The sequence below is a fragment of the Hydra viridissima genome, unplaced genomic scaffold (assembly GCF_058129835.1).
Source record: "Hydra viridissima isolate aposymbiotic clone 2 unplaced genomic scaffold, HvirCarnegie_v1 scaffold_1, whole genome shotgun sequence".
NCBI classification, from domain to species: domain Eukaryota; kingdom Metazoa; phylum Cnidaria; class Hydrozoa; order Anthoathecata; family Hydridae; genus Hydra; species Hydra viridissima.
Genome location: NW_028324300.1, coordinates 1,040,871 through 1,061,328, shown reverse-complemented (window position 1 = coordinate 1,061,328; position 20,458 = coordinate 1,040,871). Strand labels below are relative to the sequence as shown.

The 20,458-nt window shown below is 27.1% G+C and overlaps 2 protein-coding genes and 1 long non-coding RNA gene across 5 annotated transcripts in view; 1 reads left to right on the top strand and 2 right to left on the bottom strand.

The window, feature by feature from the left end:
- Positions 1-6,644, top strand: part of LOC149892806 (uncharacterized) — a 133,905-nt gene extending 127,261 nt beyond the window's left edge. The window contains exon 3 of the long non-coding RNA XR_016453182.1: positions 6,523-6,644. This is a non-coding gene — a long non-coding RNA (uncharacterized LOC149892806). The remainder of the gene's footprint in view (positions 1-6,522) is intronic.
- On the bottom strand, positions 2,652-15,032 carry LOC149892805 (anaphase-promoting complex subunit 7-like). Of its 3 annotated transcripts, none has more exons than XM_090089772.1 (21): positions 14,900-15,032; positions 14,481-14,615; positions 13,954-14,025; positions 13,775-13,861; positions 13,384-13,466; positions 13,207-13,239; positions 12,278-12,384; positions 11,266-11,319; positions 10,998-11,032; positions 10,827-10,919; positions 10,317-10,405; positions 10,016-10,130; positions 5,826-5,871; positions 5,449-5,544; positions 4,373-4,473; positions 4,226-4,270; positions 4,032-4,144; positions 3,454-3,570; positions 3,194-3,317; positions 2,895-2,921; positions 2,652-2,803 (listed from the first exon to the last, which is right to left on the bottom strand). In XM_090089772.1, exons 1-21 carry the CDS (start codon positions 14,969-14,971, stop codon positions 2,792-2,794), a joined length of 1,656 nt encoding a protein of 551 aa, XP_089945898.1. In that variant the 5' UTR covers positions 14,972-15,032; the 3' UTR covers positions 2,652-2,791. The 3 variants fall into 3 exon arrangements, with proteins under 3 accessions (XP_089945898.1, XP_089945905.1, XP_089945912.1); XM_090089779.1 differs by having other exon boundaries at positions 11,266-11,318; positions 12,321-12,384; positions 14,900-15,005; XM_090089786.1 differs by lacking the exons at positions 13,775-13,861; positions 13,954-14,025; positions 14,481-14,615; positions 14,900-15,032 and having other exon boundaries at positions 11,266-11,318; positions 12,321-12,384; positions 13,371-13,388.
- Positions 15,033-15,775: 743 nt separating this feature from the next.
- LOC149892804 (uncharacterized) lies at positions 15,776-20,458 on the bottom strand. The gene is made up of 8 exons (XM_090099560.1): positions 20,152-20,458; positions 19,317-19,420; positions 18,713-19,007; positions 17,025-17,138; positions 16,715-16,858; positions 16,246-16,375; positions 16,104-16,158; positions 15,776-15,987 (listed from the first exon to the last, which is right to left on the bottom strand). The coding sequence occupies exons 1-8, from the start codon at positions 20,201-20,203 to the stop codon at positions 15,865-15,867; spliced, it is 1,017 nt and encodes a 338-aa protein (XP_089955686.1). The 5' UTR covers positions 20,204-20,458; the 3' UTR covers positions 15,776-15,864.

The following is a 20,458-nucleotide window of genomic DNA, read 5'->3' as shown; positions in this document are numbered from 1 at the left end:
GCTAAGTTATACAGAAAAAAATACCATGATCTAAAATACCATGCAAAAAATCCAAACTTAAATATCGGTGATACAGTACTGATAAAACAAAAAATAGGTAACAAAACTATGGCACCGTTTGAGTTTAAACCCTACACTACGGCAAAGAACGGTACAATGATTAAAGCCAAATCCCCCATTGATAACTCGCAAAAAACTCGGAATGCTTCGCACATGAAGAAAGTGCCAATGGATATACAGTTCAATCCGACACCAATTAAAAAAGAGGGTGATGAGGAATACTCCCATAAAGACTCGATATTTCTAGAAAAGGAAAGTACACTAGCAATGCCGACACAACTAAGAAGCCATTTTCAAGAACCGAATCCGAAGACATACCCAAACAGAGAAAGACGTCCTATAGAATTATGGAGAAAGTACTAATACATACAAGAAAACAAACAATAAAACATTTCATTTACAGTAGAAGGGGAAGATGTGAGAATGTACTCTGAGATGGAGAGTTTAAGACATATTTTATCGTATTGTAATTTAGAATTCATTGTATAGAAATAAGAGATAAGAACAGGTTGTGGTACTTTTTCAAAGTCCACAGGAACCATTCCAAAGAGTATACAAAAATCAGGAATACATAGAACTTTTAACATTTTAGCATGACTTACATCAGGAGGTTTCCGGGATCATTTTCAATGTGTTTATGTTAAATCTGATTGTCTCAAACGTTTGAGGTTGTTGGTTTCCAGCTGCAGTAAGCTGGACAATATCATCATAGTAAAATATTGACAATTAATAGGTTTTGGAAGCTGATAATTAATTCATTTAACAATTAAGAAACCTAAATTATTTCATTAAGGAGAAAAAAGTTATTATAATGTGAGGGCGGCGTTTTTATCAAATTAATTTAATGTTTGTTAGTATTACGTAAAGTTTAGGATTTAGGGATATAGGAAAGTTTTGGTTTTTAGGTTTATATGGAAGGGTGAATGGAGGTTGGGGTCGAGGTTGATGGCCCGGGGATTACTTGATTAGGAAAAAGCGATGTTTGGGGATAGTTTGTTTAGGAATGGGCAAGGTTTAATCGTTAAAGGGTTAAGGCTGTGTTTGCCGTTCTCAGTATATTCTGTTTTGCAATAAAAGTCAATAAACGTTATGTTAGTGTGTAATAAATAGCAATCTTTTGCTTATAACGTTATGTAATACAAATAATATTCTCTTACACTTCTCGCAGTGTTCAATAAAACTGTTTATATCAATTACTGCTCTTTTTTTTTCTTCTCTTTTTATACAAATATCTATTCTTTATTTGAAAGTTCTGGTTATTCTTCTTTTAACAATATTTCTTCTTCTTTCCTTTTTTACTCAACTGCTTGTTCATCAAAGCATTTTTTTTTTAACACAAAATTCTTTCTCTTTTTAAAATTCTTCTTAAAGCTTTCTTAGAATTTTCTCTTTAAAACTTCGTCTTCTTTTCTTCTTCCAAAAGAGACGAACATACGCCCGTCTAAAAACTTCAAAACTTTATTTTTTTGAGCTTTTATAGCTTTTGGTTGTTTTTCTGTTGCGATGCCCATTCATCTTTTGTTTAGGTGGCAGGTTGATAAGTCTTCTCATTTACGTCTTTTCCCAGTTGTATTCAACTTTTCTTACGCTTTCATTTATGTACCTTCGTATTTACGTCTTTTCCTAGTTGTACAGAATATGTATAAACTAGATGTCCAACTTCACAAAAGTTCCGTAAGAAAAAGTGAAGCAAGAAATTTAATGCCGGTAGGCGTTTCATTTAAACTGACAATTATTCTTTTTTTTTTTTTTTTCTATTTAACATTGCATCATTTCAGGCTGACAAAACAAATCTGGGCTGGCAAAAAACTTGCTTCACTGCGGAAGCGCGAGTTAGATATCTACTTTTTATATATAATTGGTTTTACATACTTTTCTTCTTACGCTTTATCACTTATTTATATGAAGAGTTGATGAGTGATCTTGGGTGCGTTTTTTTTTTAAAATCTTTGTTTTTAATTCAGTTCTCTCTCCTCACAATAATTTGATTCCTTTTCTGATAAAATCTTTTCGTTTAAAAAAGAGGACATGGCAAGGGCAAGTTTTACAAAAGCCACAGTAATTATTACGTAACAACCTCTTTCCACCTCGCCTGCAAGCTCCGCTACTTGCCAGACTTATTTTTCAGAATTGACTGCTTTATGTTTAAATAATTATTAGTCAGGTGAACTTAAAAAAAATAGAACTGGATATTTATTAGAAGCAAAGATCTTTTTAATTTTGTGTTTCTGATAAGCTCAAAATACTCCATGCGTGATAAACATCGCATGATTGTATAGATTATAGTTAATATTAAGGAAGATGTAATAATAGCAATGTCCATTGAGTTATAAAATACAGATGACAGCGCTGCTGACGCGCTATAAAATAATAACAATAACATAGGTGATAATAATAAGCATTCATAACATTAATTTTTAGATTTATAATGTTAACAATTATTAGACTAATCATTATAGCCGAAAAAGGATAACATCCTGTTTGTAGCTTGTCGCAGACTGGGAATTTTATAACTTACCTCAAAATTTTATCGGATTTCTTGATTCACGAAGATGTTTTATAGAATTGGCAAAAAGACAAACAGAACGACATTAGTTCAAGATTTTTTTCATATATAAAATTATTAATCTTTGTAAAATAATGATCTAACAGTAATTTGACAAGTAAACAGTTTTTTTGGTCAAGAAACCGCATCAGAAACTTGCAATCAAAAAAACATCTCATACGGTTCTCAGTCTATCCACTAAGAAGAAATAAAAAATAAAAAAAATAAAGGTGGCGTTGCAATAAACGCGTAAAATAAGTAATATTTAAGAAGATCTTCATAAACTTACATCGACTCCAGAAGCCAGCTCGATATCCTGCAGAAAAAACGAAAGTATTTTTTTTAAACAATAAGATTTCTGAAATCCTTTGATTCTTGTGAAAGTTTTAGAATTTTTACTAAAGTGATGCTCTTTCACGCTAAACGCATGCAATAGTCACTGAGTAAAATTTAAACTATATGTAAGTAAAGCAGGTGGAACTCAACAGGTGCAGTTCAATTGGTCGTTTCTTAACTTGCTAATTATCGTGTTAGAAAAGCATCAAAAATTGATTAAATTTTTTTTTTTAATGTTTGGAAGAATAATACCTCCATGCTGCTTCTATCACGTGGTTCCCGTCCCGCAATTCCGGATAAGTCTAATTCTCCCGCAGTTGAATTTCGCTCAACGCCATGTAATCCATCCAATGCTTGAACATTTTCTGGATCAAGCCTACCGTTGCATAAATATTTGAATTTTCGATACAAAGCGAAAAGTACAAACGAACACAAAAAGCGAGAAAAATGCTTCATTTCAAACCAATGAAATCAAAAAATAAAACAAAACAAAAAAAAAAACAGCGATTGACCTTAGAGCCATGTCATACATTGATATTCCTTCCTCTATGTTTCCCATTTGTTTCAAGCAATCACCAGCCAGACGATAAAGGGTTGAGGTTTGCCGGGTCGCTAGTTGCTTACGCAGCCTAAAACAATTTATAACAAAACAACAAAAAAAAAAAACATTTTACAACAAAAAAAAAGCACGCAGAAGCAGGATTATCGAATGTCTAACTTCAGAATTTTTTTTCTCTGTCCAACTTAACGAGAACAGTTTCGATGACTTTTTCATGACTTACAAAAATTTAAACTTATAGTTGCATACTAAATTATTTAATGACAAAACGCCTTTGATTCAACATCTGCAGTTTATTTAAATGTAAAGCTAAAGTCAGTAGGAAAACTAGATTAAAAAAGACTTAAAAATGCAATGAAAATTTTTCAATAAAAATTCAAAGACAATTGGACCAAAGAAAAAGTTCTTAAATTTCGTTTATCGTTAAAACTTTAGGGTGGAAAGAGTCTATAAAAAAATATTAGTGTATATAAGAGTATGAATACATATAATAAAATACATAAGAAAAATTAACTACAGTGAATCACTTACAACTGTTCTGCTTCTTCAAAAAGGTGTTCTTTAATGAGAATTTCCGTTAGAATAATTGTTGGTGGTACATAAGTTGCATCATTAGATATAGCTTTCTTAAGCATCGTTTTAGCCTGAAAAATGCCCACAATTTAGTAAATCTTTAAGCACACATGTTCCACTTAAATGAGAAAAATGAATTATATATAAAAAACCTTTTCCAGAGTTTGAGACTCTTCTGCATATACTTTTGCACAAAGCTAAGATAAACATCGCAATAAATATTAATAATACAACAAGAACATAGACAAATATTAGAGAATAAAAGATAAATATAAGAAAAATAAGAAAAAAAAAAATACAGTCAGTGTTCTTGCATTCGCTCCAATTGCTTTATGAGCATTCTTAGCAACAACCAAAGCCTCTTTTAATTTTTCTGTTGAAATGTAGCAATCTACCAGTCCTAAATTTTAGAAAATTTAATATTTAATGATAAAAATTAACCTTAAACTTTTATTTTCTATAAATTATTCTATCATAAATTATTCTATCATAAATTATTCCATCATAAATTATTCTATCATAAACTAGTATAACAGATAGTAATACTAATATATGTTTTACATATAGTAATGATTTTTTGTTAAGATATATAATTTTAAATGATGTCTAAGCTGAATTTATCTGTTGGAGAAAATTGCAAATTGCAGAAAATGTTAAACTAATAGAACTAATTTCTATTTAAATATAATGTAAAAAACAGTCTGAAATTTTTTCTTTGTCTATAAAGTAAATTTTATCCATATCCATAAAAGGCCTGATATATTCACAGAAACACTATGTACATTCCAGTGCAATTAGCAGAAGTAGCAGTCTGGAATGCCTTTATTGTTTATTTTTATTTTCTAAAATAAAAAATCCATTTTTTTGCTTCTGGAATGGTGCTTACAAATGGATAGGTGTTAGGCTTTCAACATATCAACTGTGTAACTGTGTAGTAACTCTGAGTTATCTGTATAGCTCAGTTTGTTTATGCATCTCTGGAGATAATTGTCTGGTGAGTTATTTAAGATCATTTACATAATAAAATCTCTTTTACACACTGAATTTTGCTGCAACTATTCTGCTTTTTTTTAAAAAATAATTCCACTTAGTGAAACGAATTAAAATAACAATGCATTTTCTTTGTTTACAGTCAATCTTTCAAAACTAGCTTTATAGTACTTGAAAGGGAGATAAACTTGGTTTATAACAATAAATTATCAAAATATATTTATAATTATCAAAAGTGATTAAGTGCTTCTCAAAATATTTCAAAAATCCCATGGGTCATTATCATATAACACAGTTTTTATGTTTTAACGATACTTCATTTACAAATAAAATATAAAAGTAAATTGATAACACCTAAAAAAATTTTTTGAAATATAATCTTTACCAGCATATGACTCAAATCTCTTTGGATCCAACCTTATGGCTTCCCTAAAGTGAATGAGTGCTTCTTGAGTCTTGTTTAATGAATGAAGAAGAGAAGCTATTATATAAAATACTTAAATTTATTTATGCATAATTTGAATTGTAGTTTTAAATTTTAAATTATAACTTTACTGCATACATTAATTGCATAAATTGCATAGATTCCAGCATGCATACATACATACATACATACATACATACATACATACATACATACATACATACATACATACATACATACATACATACATACATATATGCATACATACAAACATACATACATACAATTATGTCATGTATGTAAATATGCTAAAAAAAACAACATTCAACAAAACCAACCTTTTAAAACTAATGCTTGGACATTTGTAACATCAGTCACATGAGCCTAAAAGATTAAAAGCAATTGGTAAATGATGTTATTCCTACTCCAAATCCAAAAGCAAATAAATTTTTGAAGAATAATCATAATATAATTCCTACAAAAATTAATGTTTAATGTTTAATGTCGTCGTTTCGTCATTAGTTACTAGGCTTTGATAGAGCGCGTTCTTTAAATGCACGCGGCCATTGGAGAAAGATCCATGAAGCGAGTTAAAACTTTCTTCCTTTTGGAATTTAATTATTAGTTTAGATATATTACATAAAGAATCATATGAAGATAAATAATAATAGTTAAGATCATCTTATAATTGAAGTAAGTATATAAAATAGTTATATATACATTTTTATTAGATAAAGCAGAAAGGATTTAAATTTTATTTAGATAAAGTAGAAAGGATTTAAATTTTTATTAGATAAAGTAGAAAGGATTTAAATTTTTATTAGATAAAGTAGAAAGGATTTTAATTTTTTAAATCGTTTATATTTTGTTTGTTTTAGTTTTTCATTTTGCAGTTTTGTTTTTATTATCTTATTTTTTAGAAGGAAAATAGGGGTATGTATGTTATTTAAAGTTATACTAATGCTATTTCCATAAAATGGTTATTACTACATTGAAATTTCTGTGATGTTATTAACTATTTTTGTTCTTTTTTAGAAAATTTAGAAAAGTAAATTAAACTTTTGTGCCAACACTGACATGGCATGTCACATGTTATTGTATGAAAAGGTTAAATTTTGTTATGAGGATTACAGTTCTTATGAAGAAAAAAAAAAAGAAGAAGGTAAAGAGTATTGTTTGTAAATATATATTTTGTTTACTTTGAATCTTTTTAAATTTTCTTGCCTCAATTTTAAAATTTTTGTTTGCACACGTTTATTGTTTGCATATATGCTCTTTTGATATGTATGTGTGTGTGGTAATAAGTGCTTTATAGTTGTTTTATCAATGTGTTTTTATAATAATGTAAAGTGTTTTTTTGCTGTTTGTGTATGTGTTAATATGTGTTACATAATTGTTTTAAAAATGGGTTTAAATATGTATATAAGGTATTTATTTATTTTAGTATATATTTTATCCTTATATACATATTTAAACACATTTATTGTGCTTACAGTTTGTACATATGTTTATATTATGTTCTTTCCGTGTTTTTAAAGTGCTGTGACTTGGTAAACATCTACCTGAAAATCAATTATTGTATTTTAGAGAAGGAGCAGAACAAATGGCTTTAGATCGTGCAGCTCAACGTGATACGCACCTAACGGCATAGTTTAAGTTAAATACTGAAAATGAAAGAGCACATTGCAATTCTTATGTAGACATTCCTTATCACTTTATATTTGATGATAAACATTGTAAATGGAAGGTTAGACAAAGGGGTGGTAATAAGGTGATAATAAGAATGTATAAAGTTAATCTAACTGGAGAATTGTTTTTTCTTAGACTGTTACTTTTGCAAGCAAAAGGAGCAATATATTGGGAGGATGTGCATACTGTTAATGGTATTGTCCTTGAAACGTTTTGTGAAGCATGTGTTTTGAAAGGTCTGTTGCAAGATGACACTGAATGGCAGAATACTCTTTCTGAGGCAGTGTTAACACATATGCCAAAGAAAATTAGACAGTTAATTTCAATTATTTTGACCTTTTGTGAACCTGACAATCCTTTACATCTCTGGAATACATACAAATTTTTTATGATGGAAGATTTCATTCACCACTCAGTCCCACTTCTAATAGCTGAACAAGCTACTCTTCATCAAATTGAAAAGATTATTAATCAAATATGTTATATAAAACCATATTTGTTTATAGTTGTATATATGTTTAAATTATGTTGTTTCCATGTTTTCAAAGTGGTGTGATTTGGCATTATGTTGAGCAAGATTGATAACCTTGCCAGCCAAGCGATGTACTTATAGCAGAGGTGTGATTTGGCAGCATTTAGTGCCAGGCGGTGTTACTGCTTTGGAGCTAGGTTGTGTTGTCTAGCCTTTTTTAATTATTCTGGAAACACATAATAATGTCTGTTACTGTTTAGCGTAATGTGTATGAGAGTATGCAACCTTGATCTTTAAATCTAGGGTGTTTTCATGTCCTAAATTTGAAGTAATTGAATAACTAATATTGAACATAAAAACAAATATACTTTTATGTATTTATATGTTTAGCAAAAAGATAAATATAGTTAACTTTAAATTGGTTTTCTAATTTTGCCTTTCATATTTTAATTTGGTTTGTTATCTTCACTGGATTTTAGGATCAAGGATGTAAATATTCTATTGTTATGTGTTATTGTTGTGATGTTTTGTGTTGGTATTCATTTTTAACAATAGACACCTTCATGTTGGTGACTATTGTAAAAAATGAATAATAGGTTGTTTCATTATTGGAACTTACTGCTTTTATTTATTTACTGAAAGCCAAGACAACATTATGCTAAAAATGCAATTTATATCTTAAATTGGTTTTTATATATATATAGAGAGAGAGTATTGTTAATCCTTTTGTACTTCGAAACAGATTTTATAGTTCCATTTTCGATAAATGTTTATATTAACTGCCATGTCAAAATGGGTTACTATAAATAGGTAAATCGATCTTCAGTTTTTATGTGGTGTTTTATTTTTGTTTTTTTGTTGTTGTTGTTGTAATTATAGTATCATAATTCCATTTTTTTTTTCTTAAGGATTTACGATTGACGCATTTATACGATTTATACGATTTATAAAAAGAAACCTGATTACCTTTTATTGTAAATTTTGGTCAGTTAAAATGATATAAATGTATGCAATTAGTTCAATTTTTTTAAAGTTTTCTCTATTTTAAGCCTAATAATTTGCTGTACGTAATTTAGGGAATCTTTTTAAATGGGTGGTTAATATTGTAGTTTAGCGCATTTTTCAAATATCGTGTTACTTAAATTTTATAAGATTTTTAACTAATTAATTAGCTTAGTTTGCATTTGCAACACTTTTGAGGAAAGAAAAAATTTTTATATATGTTAAATTCTTATAAATATTAAAAAGAAAAAATTCTTATACACGTAAATCATTGTTTTACATTTCATTATTCTGGTAAAAGGCCTTCATCAAAAACTTGACTACTCTTAATAAAAATAACTATTCTCCTGACCACCATTAAGGCAAAAACGGGGAAGGGAGGTCCTTTATTAGTGTCAAAATACTTAAGAGAATTAAATTTCGAGTAACAAAAGGAATTTTTAGTAAATGGTAGCAAATTACCGTTTACTAAAAGCTATTGAAACAGAGGACATATATATAAAAATGGTCAGATTAGTGCCATATATAGTAATGGTCAGATACTCTTAATAAATTTATTTAGTTGTGCATTTAACGTTTTAAAGACAATTTCCTTTTTTAAAGAAACATGTATCAAGGGGATACCAAAAAGTTAATTATTTATGTATAATTAACGTTTGCTTTATATTAATCTTATAAATTAAAGTTCATGTTATAAAAAATATCACAAGAATTTAGCTTCACTTTTTCGTCAATTTAAAGCATGATGAAGTGTTATTATTTTGAGTCAGTAACTAAAAACGTATTGCGTTGAACTTGGTAATATCGAGGAAAATGGTTCTGCCTAACACTGATATGACCTATGTCAATGGTAAATTACTCAAATAATATTAAATAATTGGTAAATTATTTTACCTCCGCATACTTTTTATTTTAACTTTACAGATAGTTTAATTTTTTAAATTTGAAGGCGTTTTTCTAAAAGGGTATTAGTTATGGTTTCGCAACTTTAAATTGTGGAAAACAGCCACTATAAATTAACAGACCAACCATAACCCGTTTTACGGGTTGCTTATTGCTAGTTTATATGAATTCAATACACATTTAAAATTCTTAGTAAAACATTAGCACATCAAATCACATCAAACATCGGGGAGATGAACATGACCAAAATTTGAAGTAAACTTAACACAGTTAAAAACTGCAAAAAAATATACAACAAGTGTTGCTTATTTTTGAAACTTTATTCATGTTAAAATCATTTTCACTTTTTCAATATTTTCATTTTATTTGTGAATAACTTGATATTAATTACAAAGCCATATAATATAGTGAGTACTGAGTAAAACGGAAAAAAAAGAAACTCACAAGTTTAAAATGAGTTACCTTCTGAGCAAAATAAACTGCTCTAGCCTTTTGGTTGCAACATAAAGAGTAATAAGCCAAAGCTATCCAGGATTCAACACTCTGATCATTGACTTCTAAAAGTTCTTGTGACAACCTAATTTCATAATTAGTGACAGGTTAAAAATAAAATTATGCTCCTTTTTATATGTTCAAATACAAATTTAATTTTTATTAAAAGTTATTGTTATCTTTTCTTTTTTTTTTTTTTTTTTGCACATTTATTACAATTTTTAGTGTAGAGTATTTTACTTAATTTTACATAATTATATTTTCATTTTACTTTTGTAGTTCAGCTTTCTGTTTGTTATCTGCCAACAGTTGGGCAAATGCGTCCATTCCTATGAGATGGTGCTTGTTTATCAAGCGTACCTGGATTATAAACAAAAAACTGTTTTCAACTTTATGATTTAATTTTGGTTAAAAAATATTTAAAATAAAAAAAAACCAACAAACTAATAACAATCATTTCATAATTAATAATTTAACAATAATTTTTTAAATTCAATGCACTTTTATAAATTTTAAGAATTATATGAAAAAACAAAATCAACCAAAATAAACACTATTATTGATTGAATTTGTTTCTTCTATTATATATAATATAAAAACAATGTCACTTAAGTATTTATTTATACTACATAACATATCTGTATTCATATATAATAGTAGTTTGTTCAACATATATTTATAGAAAGGAATCTCTGCTGTTTAACAATTAGTTTCAAACTCAAATATTTTGAAAAAAATTTGATGTAAAATATATTTTGAAGTATTTGATATTTATATTTACTCTTTCATAAGTACTTTTAGCACTGTCAACATCCCCAGTTCTACAGTATGATTCTGCTATTTTTGATAGAAGACAGCAATTATTTCTCAGGCTCTAAAATTCAAAATTGGATAAGAAACTAAATACAAATAAGAGAAAAATTGGTATAAACAGTTATATGCAAATATTTACCTGAGTTTCCAGTGACTTAAACACATGTAAGGCTTCTTAAAAAAAAAACAACCTACTTTTCAGTTTAAGATTTCAAGTTACAAATGACTTATTTACAAATATATGCAAATAATTATAATAAATTCTGATTTCAAATTTTAACAGACTTTTAAAGAAACAAGAGAAACTCATTAGCCAACTATAAATCAACCATGAGAACCAAGTTTAAAAAAAATCATTCAAATTCAAAAAATCAAAGATAAGCACTAAATAAAGAGCATTCACTTACTCGGATGTTTGTTAAGAGAAGCTAAAGCATATCCTTTAATGTATTGGATCATCCTAAAGATTAATAGGGGAATAAAATGACAACTCTAATATTAAAAAAAGTGAAATTTTTCTATATCAATTACTTTAGGATTAATATTTAAAAATCAACCAGCAATATACAAAAAAATATCTGAGTAATTTGCTTTTGGGTTCATATTTAGTAGCTTATTCAATATTCTTATTAAGAGAAAAGTCAGGTTCACTTAGCTTTGAGCAACATTACAGAATCACAAGATGATCCCTGATAAAACTAAGGAGCTTTGAATTTCTAAAATCTTTTAAAATTCGCCAGTGACTTTTTGCAAACTTTTGTAAATGTTTTAAATTAATTTATCAAAATTAAATCTTGATTTTTAAACTTTTTTAAATAATTTTTTAAATTTTTAAATAAATTAATTTAAAAAACTGACAGCTAAAATGAACTTTTCTTTTATTTGTTATTTTTATTTGTTTCTTTTAATTGTTATTTTTCTTTATAAAACTTAATAGTTTTAAAACAAATTTTATAATCAGTCTAGAAATGTAGAATGAGTATTGCCAAACATCTAAACAAGCATTTTAATGCGTTTGTTGTATGCTTCTGATTCAACTAGCACCTTTACTCAGTTATCAAATGTAAAATAAAGGACACAGTCTTTTCCATCTTCAAGCTCTTCATCCATCAAAAAATTTCTTAAACCAAGCATATAAATAAAAAAAACTTCTCTGGGTTTTAAGGAAATTATTAAACTACTTTGGTACATCTGGACTCCTGGAAATCTTTTAATAAAACTTTCAAATTTGTGTGTTAAATGAACTGGTGGAAGCAAAATATTATTAAGCAAGCACTTTAAAACTCTATATCAACTATGAAAATACCTGAAATAAAATAACGTTCTTTTTAATCTAAATAAAAGTTACTAATTAGGTTTGTTGTTATTGTTGTTTTTTTTCTTCATTTGTTTCAAACCATTGAATAGAAATAACTTAACATTCAGGGGTTGGAGATCCAATGCTACACATTAAGGTATGAACCTCTTGAACAGGTGTGCCCAAGTCTAGTAAAGAAGTAGCTGCTTCCAAAGCAAGTGGTTCAGATCTAAAGAAAGAAAGTTAAACGGGGATGACTAAGCATCTATTAAGTAGTTAATAATTTCAAACTAGGTTCATACAATAAATTACTTGTGACAATACTCCTTCACTTTACTTTAAATTTTGGGCTTTAATACTTAAAAAATGTCATAAATCTTTAGTTAGAAAATTTTAGTTAGAAAACCCTTTAGTTAGAAACGATTAGTTTATCACCTGTGAACCAAAAACTCTACTATACACATTATATACAAAATCTAAGTATCTTAAATGTGCAATATATCAATTCCAACGATTTAATGGATAGTACTAAAATATTAACATTTGACTGTAAATAGGCATATGAGATTGTTTTGATTTCTATTTTGAATAATTTACAATATGTATAAAATAAATATTCTTTGAAAAAAACTGTGTTCAAATAAAAAAATTGGCCTAAAAAAGTTGGTAATTAAATATTTAATGAAAAAACTATGATATACAAGGATTTTCATAAAAATAGAGTATACTAGCTCACATTTTATAATTTCTGAGCTTGAAATGGGGGCACCATATTATAATCTAGATCAGCCAAAGGAAACTATGTTGCTTGACTAATCATAGAGCTTTTTAGCACCATGAACAATAATGATTCGTTGTATTTACTATATGCAAAACCATTGTTTTCTCAAATGTAAGTTTTTGACTTAAATATATGGTTTTAGACAATGGGTTGGAAATGATTTTATTTTTTTGAATTTTATCCATTTTTAGGATTTATTATGAACCAAAACTTCTTAGTATTTTAGTAAAATTATATGGTTTTTGATGTTACAAACAAAACTTTGGTTACCTTAAGACATCCTTGAAACAAGTGACAGCTGATCTGTAAAAGATAAAAAAAAAAGAAAAAAAAAATTATTTGTGTACTCTTTACAAAATTAGTATCTGATGTTGGGTAAATATGCACATATTCCTAGAGAGTTTAAATAAAGAACCATAGATCTTTAAAATTACCATCTTGAGGTACCTTTCCATTCCATGTTTTTGGTAAAGTTTAGCAAGCATCATATTGATTTTTGGTGTTCTTTGTTTTTGTGCAATACTTTCAAACTTAATAAACAAATTTACTTTATAAACAAACCCACCAAACAATGGGCTTTTTACAATAAAAATTTATAGCAAAATAAATATGCTACATAAAGAATAAACATGCTATATGAAGAATAAAGAACAGAAAAAATAAACATGCTACATGAAGAATAAACATGCTACATGACGAATAAAGAACAGAAAAAATAAACATGCTACATGAAGAATAAACATGCTACATGAAGAATAAACATGCTACATTAAGAATAAAGAACAGAAAAAATACCATTTTTTAAAGAGTATAATTTTAAAATTAAAGCTTTACTCACTGTAGCCATAGCTTGCTTGAGGTTTTTCATCTTCATGTAGCAATCATAAAGTTTGCACTTTATATCAACTTCTGAGCTCAAATTTGACTGAAAATAATAAAAAACTTACCAGAAGAAAAGAAAAAAAAAGACAACTTTAATTGTGCTTTGATAGCAGTTGGGTAGAAAAAACAAATAACCTGTCTCTGTACAGGTTGCAATTTCATTCTAGCAAACAATCTTCTCAACTTCAATGCATCACAGTATTGCAGCTAAAAAAGGTAAAAAAAAAAAATTAAATAAGATTTCAAATTCTGATGAGAAAAAAATTATAACTATAAAGTACCATTTCTCTGACAATTATGTTCTTTCTAACAAACTTAATAAGTTCTGCAGACAAATAACTCAGATATCTTAGCTAAATAAAAAGTATATGGCACAGCAACTTTAAACTTAAACATTTTTATAAAATATTATTTTCTTGGTTGAAATAAAAAAAGCATGCCAAGTTCAACCAGAGATAACCATTAGTAAAACATAAAATTACTGGTCAAAGAAAACATAAAAATGAAGCCTTTTAAGTTACTTATTAAATATATACTACTTTTTAAATATTTACTTTAACAATTAAATGGAAAACCGGGAAAATTTTCAGAAAAAAATCAGCTTTTAACTGACAAAAAAAAAAATTAATAATCAACAAATAATCTAAGTAAAAGCATCTTACTTCTGCCATTTTATAATCTCCTTCTTTATACAAAGCATTCCCATAGAAAACAAGAAGCTGGTACTTCATAGCTGCAGTTTGGAAGTCATCTTCCTTAATTAATGCAAGTTCACCAAGTGACAAATGAAATGATGCCTATAAGTATTTATTATTTATTGTCAATTCAAACACTAAATTATCTTTTCATTTTAAATTTTCTTTTACTGTCAATTGATGGGCCCAGGAACAGTGATTAGCTTGGAATTTAAATTAACATTAGGTCTATTGGAATATTCTTTCTGTTTTAATAAAGTTTGTCGACGGTAAGAATAATTTGTATTTTGTTTTATTCTAAAAACAGACAGAACTTTCCAGTAGATTTAATATATTGCTCAACACTTGCAGTTCTAAAGATTAGAAATTTGAATTAAAAGGCCTACCAACAATTTTAAACTTCCATACAACCCATTCTCATAAAGTTTTGACAATTGTTCAATACTTATTGCCTGCATTCCTTTTGCTTGATGAAAAAATATAAATACTTTTATTCTGAAACAAAATAAAAATAATCAACAAGAAAAAATTATTTTTTTAAGTGAAACCAAGTGACTCTCACCTCATACATTGCATTCTAATACAACATTACAAAAGGGTTCCTTTACAGCTACATTCTAACATACTACTAATACAACATTACAAAGGGTTCCTTTACAGTTACATTCAAAAAAGAAAATCTCTCCCTGATGTAAAGTCAAAGAGAATTTTTATCTTCCAAAAATTTGCTTGCTTGTTAAACCAAACAAAAATAGTAATTTTTTATAAAAAAACTGTGGTGCATTTTTTTAAAATTCTGTACATATTTTTTATTTGCATCTGTTCATGCCTGGCAACCTTCTAACATTTCTAATAAGGAGTTCACTAGAGATGTAATCTTAAAATATGCAGTCATGATGCTACTTTATTTTCTTAAAAATCATAAATATCTTTTACACAAAATATAAATAAACTTAGTGGTAAAAAATCTGAAAAAAAAAATGCTGGAATGGTGAAATAAATTCATGCAATATTTTTCCATAAATAATGTATTTACAAAAACTATACACCAAATTGTTAAATAAACACCTCAATAGAAATATTAATAAAAAATATATCAAAATATTTATAAAAATATCTTAGTTTTAAAAAAGTTATAAAAAAAGTTTAAAACTTATTTAAAACTTAAATAATTTTAACAACCACAGAAAAGTTCCTAAAAACGTTTTTAAAAAAAAAAAATCAAACTTTTTTCTTCTTGGAAACAAAAAACTCAATTTTTTAAAGTTTAAAGCTCAAAATAAATCAATAAAATATAAACTTACAAACTGCTATTTAAAAAAAAACTTGAACCATAGAAAAATTCTTGAATTCATTGCTTTTGAAGCATCGTCTTTTCCCCCAACAACTTTGCGAACTTATTCATACGTTGTTCCAAGATTTTTTTGACTTGTCTCCATTGCAGAACGTTTTTATCTTTATGCTCTTTGCTTTTCTAAACAAGAAACTTTTTTTTATTTTGAAACCATAAAAAAATTTTGAAACAAGAAAAAAGTGAGGTAAAGTTGTTACAGCATAGGAGAATATTAAACAATATAGACGCTAGTTTACTTGGATATTTTCTTGGTCAGCTAATTCTTTTTCTGACTTTTTGGACCAGTCATCTCTAAATAAAAAAACCTTTTCAACTCACATAATTATAAACTTTATTGGTTAACAAATTAGACTACCAAAGTCAATAATGTCAAGTAACCTTTTTTCCTGATTTCTCTCAGTGATATCTTTTTTATCACCATATTTGTCATTTGAATAACTTCCATATTCAGTGTGCGGCTTTACAAAGTTTGTTCTAATCCATTCCTCCATTTCTATTTCTTCAGAATCTTGTTATGAAAATTTAAAAGAACATTACAAAAAAAAAAAAAAAAATTACAAAGATAAAAATAGTTTTTCAGGTATTGCGCTATTTTCTCCAAAGCATTACTTCTTAAATAATTAAGTTGCTCAATTTAACCAAATATTTTTAAAAATGAAAGAAAAAAAAAAAAAAAAAAAAAAAATGTTTTTACTGTTATGAGGCATTTAATAATTTCACAATCACTCAGTTCACTAAAAAACCTACTTTTTTAAATTTGAAAATATTGTCACTTATCAAAATAAAATATATAAATACTTAAAATTAACTTTTCAAAAAAAAAAAAAAAAAAAACAATCATTTTTACCTTTTGGACTAATAGTTGTCTTTTTATCTTGCTTAAGGCCTTCTGGTAACAGCTTCGTCTTGGAATCATTTTCATCATCGTCATCTTCCTCATCATCATTTCTATCACTTCTAGTTTCATTCGAAGTTAAATTTTCTATCCAATCTATGAACATACAATATCTACAATCATAAAAATGAGATTATAATAACATAACAATAAACTCCTCCTATCAAAACTATTTCTTTTTTATCTTATCTTTTAATATTATAATTATTTAAAATAATAAGTTGTAACAAGAAAAACTCATACTTTAAAAAGATATACTAACTTTGAACTAAGGCAACAAATTTTGGGTAATCTTTAGAATTGATTCCAGATGGTTGCAGAACCATCACTTCAGGATGAGAAACTTCTATTTTTTTATCAACAAGCACAACATTATCTAAGATAATTTAAATAAAAGGTAAATAGTATAAGATGATTTTTCAATCAAGAATTTTAAAAGGTATTGAAACTCAATGACATTTCTAATTTGATGAGAAAAAAAAACTTAAATTAATGTAAGCTAGCCATTTAACTATCTTTCTATGAAAATTGATGCATACAATTGATACCATCCCCTAATACAAAACCATTATTTTCACAAAAACATGTTGGTTTTTTTCAATATAGGAAACCTCTTCACACCATTTAAACCATTTAAAGCTTATAGATAGAACGCTAACAGTAAAATATACAACTAAACATATCTAAAATATTATTACTCATCTAAAAAGTTTATTTCATTCATAATGTTAAAAAAATTATGAGAAAAGAGTTCAAAACAGCATCTTGTTGCTTTTTAAGTTTTAGCATAATGCTGTAAGTCAGTCTGTGATAACTATCCAGGAGAAATCAATTTAAACTTAATTCACCTTTAATTACTTACAATTCAAAACTGATTTAATTTTCCATAAAAAAAAAACAAAAAAAAAAAAAACAAGCAAAAAAAACTTTGCAAAATAAACTTTGAGATTAGGAAAATAGCAAAGGTAATGAAAAATATCCTAAGTATACAGGTTTGTGAAATTGACGGTTGTACAGAATCTCATAATTATTAATATTTGCATACTTATACCACTAATAGATTTTTTTTTTTTTACAAATGTAAAATGATGAAGGGATTCAAAAAGTCACAGGTTAGTTGAGTGTAAGAAACAAAAAATGATCAGCTATCAAAAGTTCCATTTTGATTATGAGAGGAGCTTTATACATGGTAAAGATTGGTGTTCCTCCAACAAAAGCTACAATACAGGAGAGGAGTGATTAGTTTTCCCATAACAAACTTGAGTAATTCAAAAACAAATTAGCTTCTTAATAAGCATCCTCTTTTAATCAGTTACAGCAGATTTTAATGATAAGACTTTAAACAATTTACATGATTAACAAAGTAAAATTAAATAGAACACAATTTTTTAACCATTTTCATCTTTTTAACAATGTGTTATTTGCTCAAGTAAATATTTGTAATATATAAGGAGAAAAATAGACATATACAAAAAGAACACAATTAGTAGAACTGTGTAATATGTGACGCATCTGACCAAAACCAGTCGGATGTCGCGTTATGTTATATTGAGAAAACCATCAAAACATCTCAAAAATTCAGTTTTTATCATTATTTATTTTTTTGCATAATTGTTTACATAATTAACTTTTCTTTGCTATTCAAACTTAACTTTTAATAAAAAAGAATTTTTTGATGGTTAATTTGGTGATTTTTGTGACATCTATTTTATCTATTTTATATGACATCAAACCTTTAAACGCGTTTTTTTCCGTTTTAAAATTTTAATATAGATGTTACATTTTTGCTCATAACTTTGGCTAGGGTCAAGCTAGAGCAATAATTTTTGCATCATTTTAAAGCAGAATATTATACCTTTTCAAATATGTATCACACTCAAAACTTAAAATTTTATACATGTGACTGGTTTTGGTCAGATGGGTCACATATAAAAACTAATATTGAAATACCTGTGACTTCTTTCATAATTTGATCAGTAGAATCTTTAACATTAGTGATCTCTTGAAGGTCTTTCATTACTTTCCTATCTAATATTTTATCAGTTTCTTTAAAATATTGCTTCCAATCTTCTGCTAACAAGTTGGAGAAACTCTTAGGTGTACTTCTATTAAACTTGTCTCCACTACCAGTCTTTAAATGAACATCATTAATTGTATCGTAAAACTGCTTGATAGCTTTTTTAACCTTAAGGCCATCTGAACCTTTTTCCCATTTTTTTTCAATTAAATGTTGTATATCTGTCATCTGTAAAAACACAAACAAAAAACATAATGCAATATATATATATATATATATATATATAAATTTTTATAAATTTTTAACAAAATTCATTACATAGGTTGTTTAGGTTTATAAATCAGATAAAAAACTAATATACCCTAAAGAATAAAATAAAACCCTATTTAATAATATAATACAATATGATCAAGTAATACTATAAATATGACTACAAATAGTAAAATTACAATTATGGTAGAAATAACTTTGTAAGAAAAATTTAATTTTTGAACAAATTCAAAATGTTTTAACTAAAATTAGAAAATAATCAAATACCTTTTTCTTACTTTCAGTAGACTTTTTATAAGCATGAATATTATTTTGAGAACTTTCATCATTCAATCCGAACATTTCCGCCAGAAAACCAATGTCTCCAAATACTTTAAAGAAAAAGTTTCTTTTTAAATGTCAAAAATGATTTTCTCATGAGATAACATACTTAAAGCCATAATTATTTGTAAAACATAATATTCTATTTCTATTTTGCTAATTTTTTAACAAATCTATAATGAATAGCTATCATACAACTGCAGCTTTTCTTATTGTTGATATTCGAAGGTCACCAAATGTGATATTCATAGGTCACCATTATGTAACCAGAACATCTTAGTAAACATTTAAATAATTTTGAGAAATATATTTAAATATTTTAATTTTTTAATTGTCAAAATTTTTTTAAAATTTTTTGATGTTAGTAATGTTTAAAAACTTTTTTACGAGCAAGTAGAAATGCCAGACATGAGCTATCAAGATCTGGAATGACTATTTGTTTTATGTGGGCAAATATTTTATCCAACTCTCCTGGAGAAACAAAGATACCTTGACTGTATTTAAAATGGCTTAAATCTCAGACAGATAAGGTTGGAATAATTGTTCATATCAGATTGGTCAAGTAAACAAGATTGCAGGTTAAGGCAGACAAAAGAATGTCTTACACACATTTACTTCTTTTAGTACACATTTACTTCTTTTACAGAGAAAATTGATGTGTGTATGTGTGCGTACACATACACACAATATGTCTTTTGAGTGGAATAAAATAGCATGGTTCTAAAATACATATACCCAAAAGGAAAAAGCAAAACTGAAATAGTCAGAAATTAACTTTTACCGAGATTGGCGCTAATAAGGAGGCAAACCAAATATAAGATTTTCATCGTCATTGGAAGGCAATTAACAGTCGTATTGTATAAAACCCAAATAATGTCAGGTATAAAGTTTATTAGATACGTTATTTAACAAATTCTTATTATGGATGTATTCACTATCTGCATCTGGACGTAGTAGTGACATTTTACAGAAAAAAACGGCACTCATTCAACTAATCTTTTAAAACAGCATGTGGTTGCAGTTTCAACAATCTTTTTTGTAACTATTTCCTGTTAATGGCGCCAAACCGATGTTTCCGTCCTCTATTC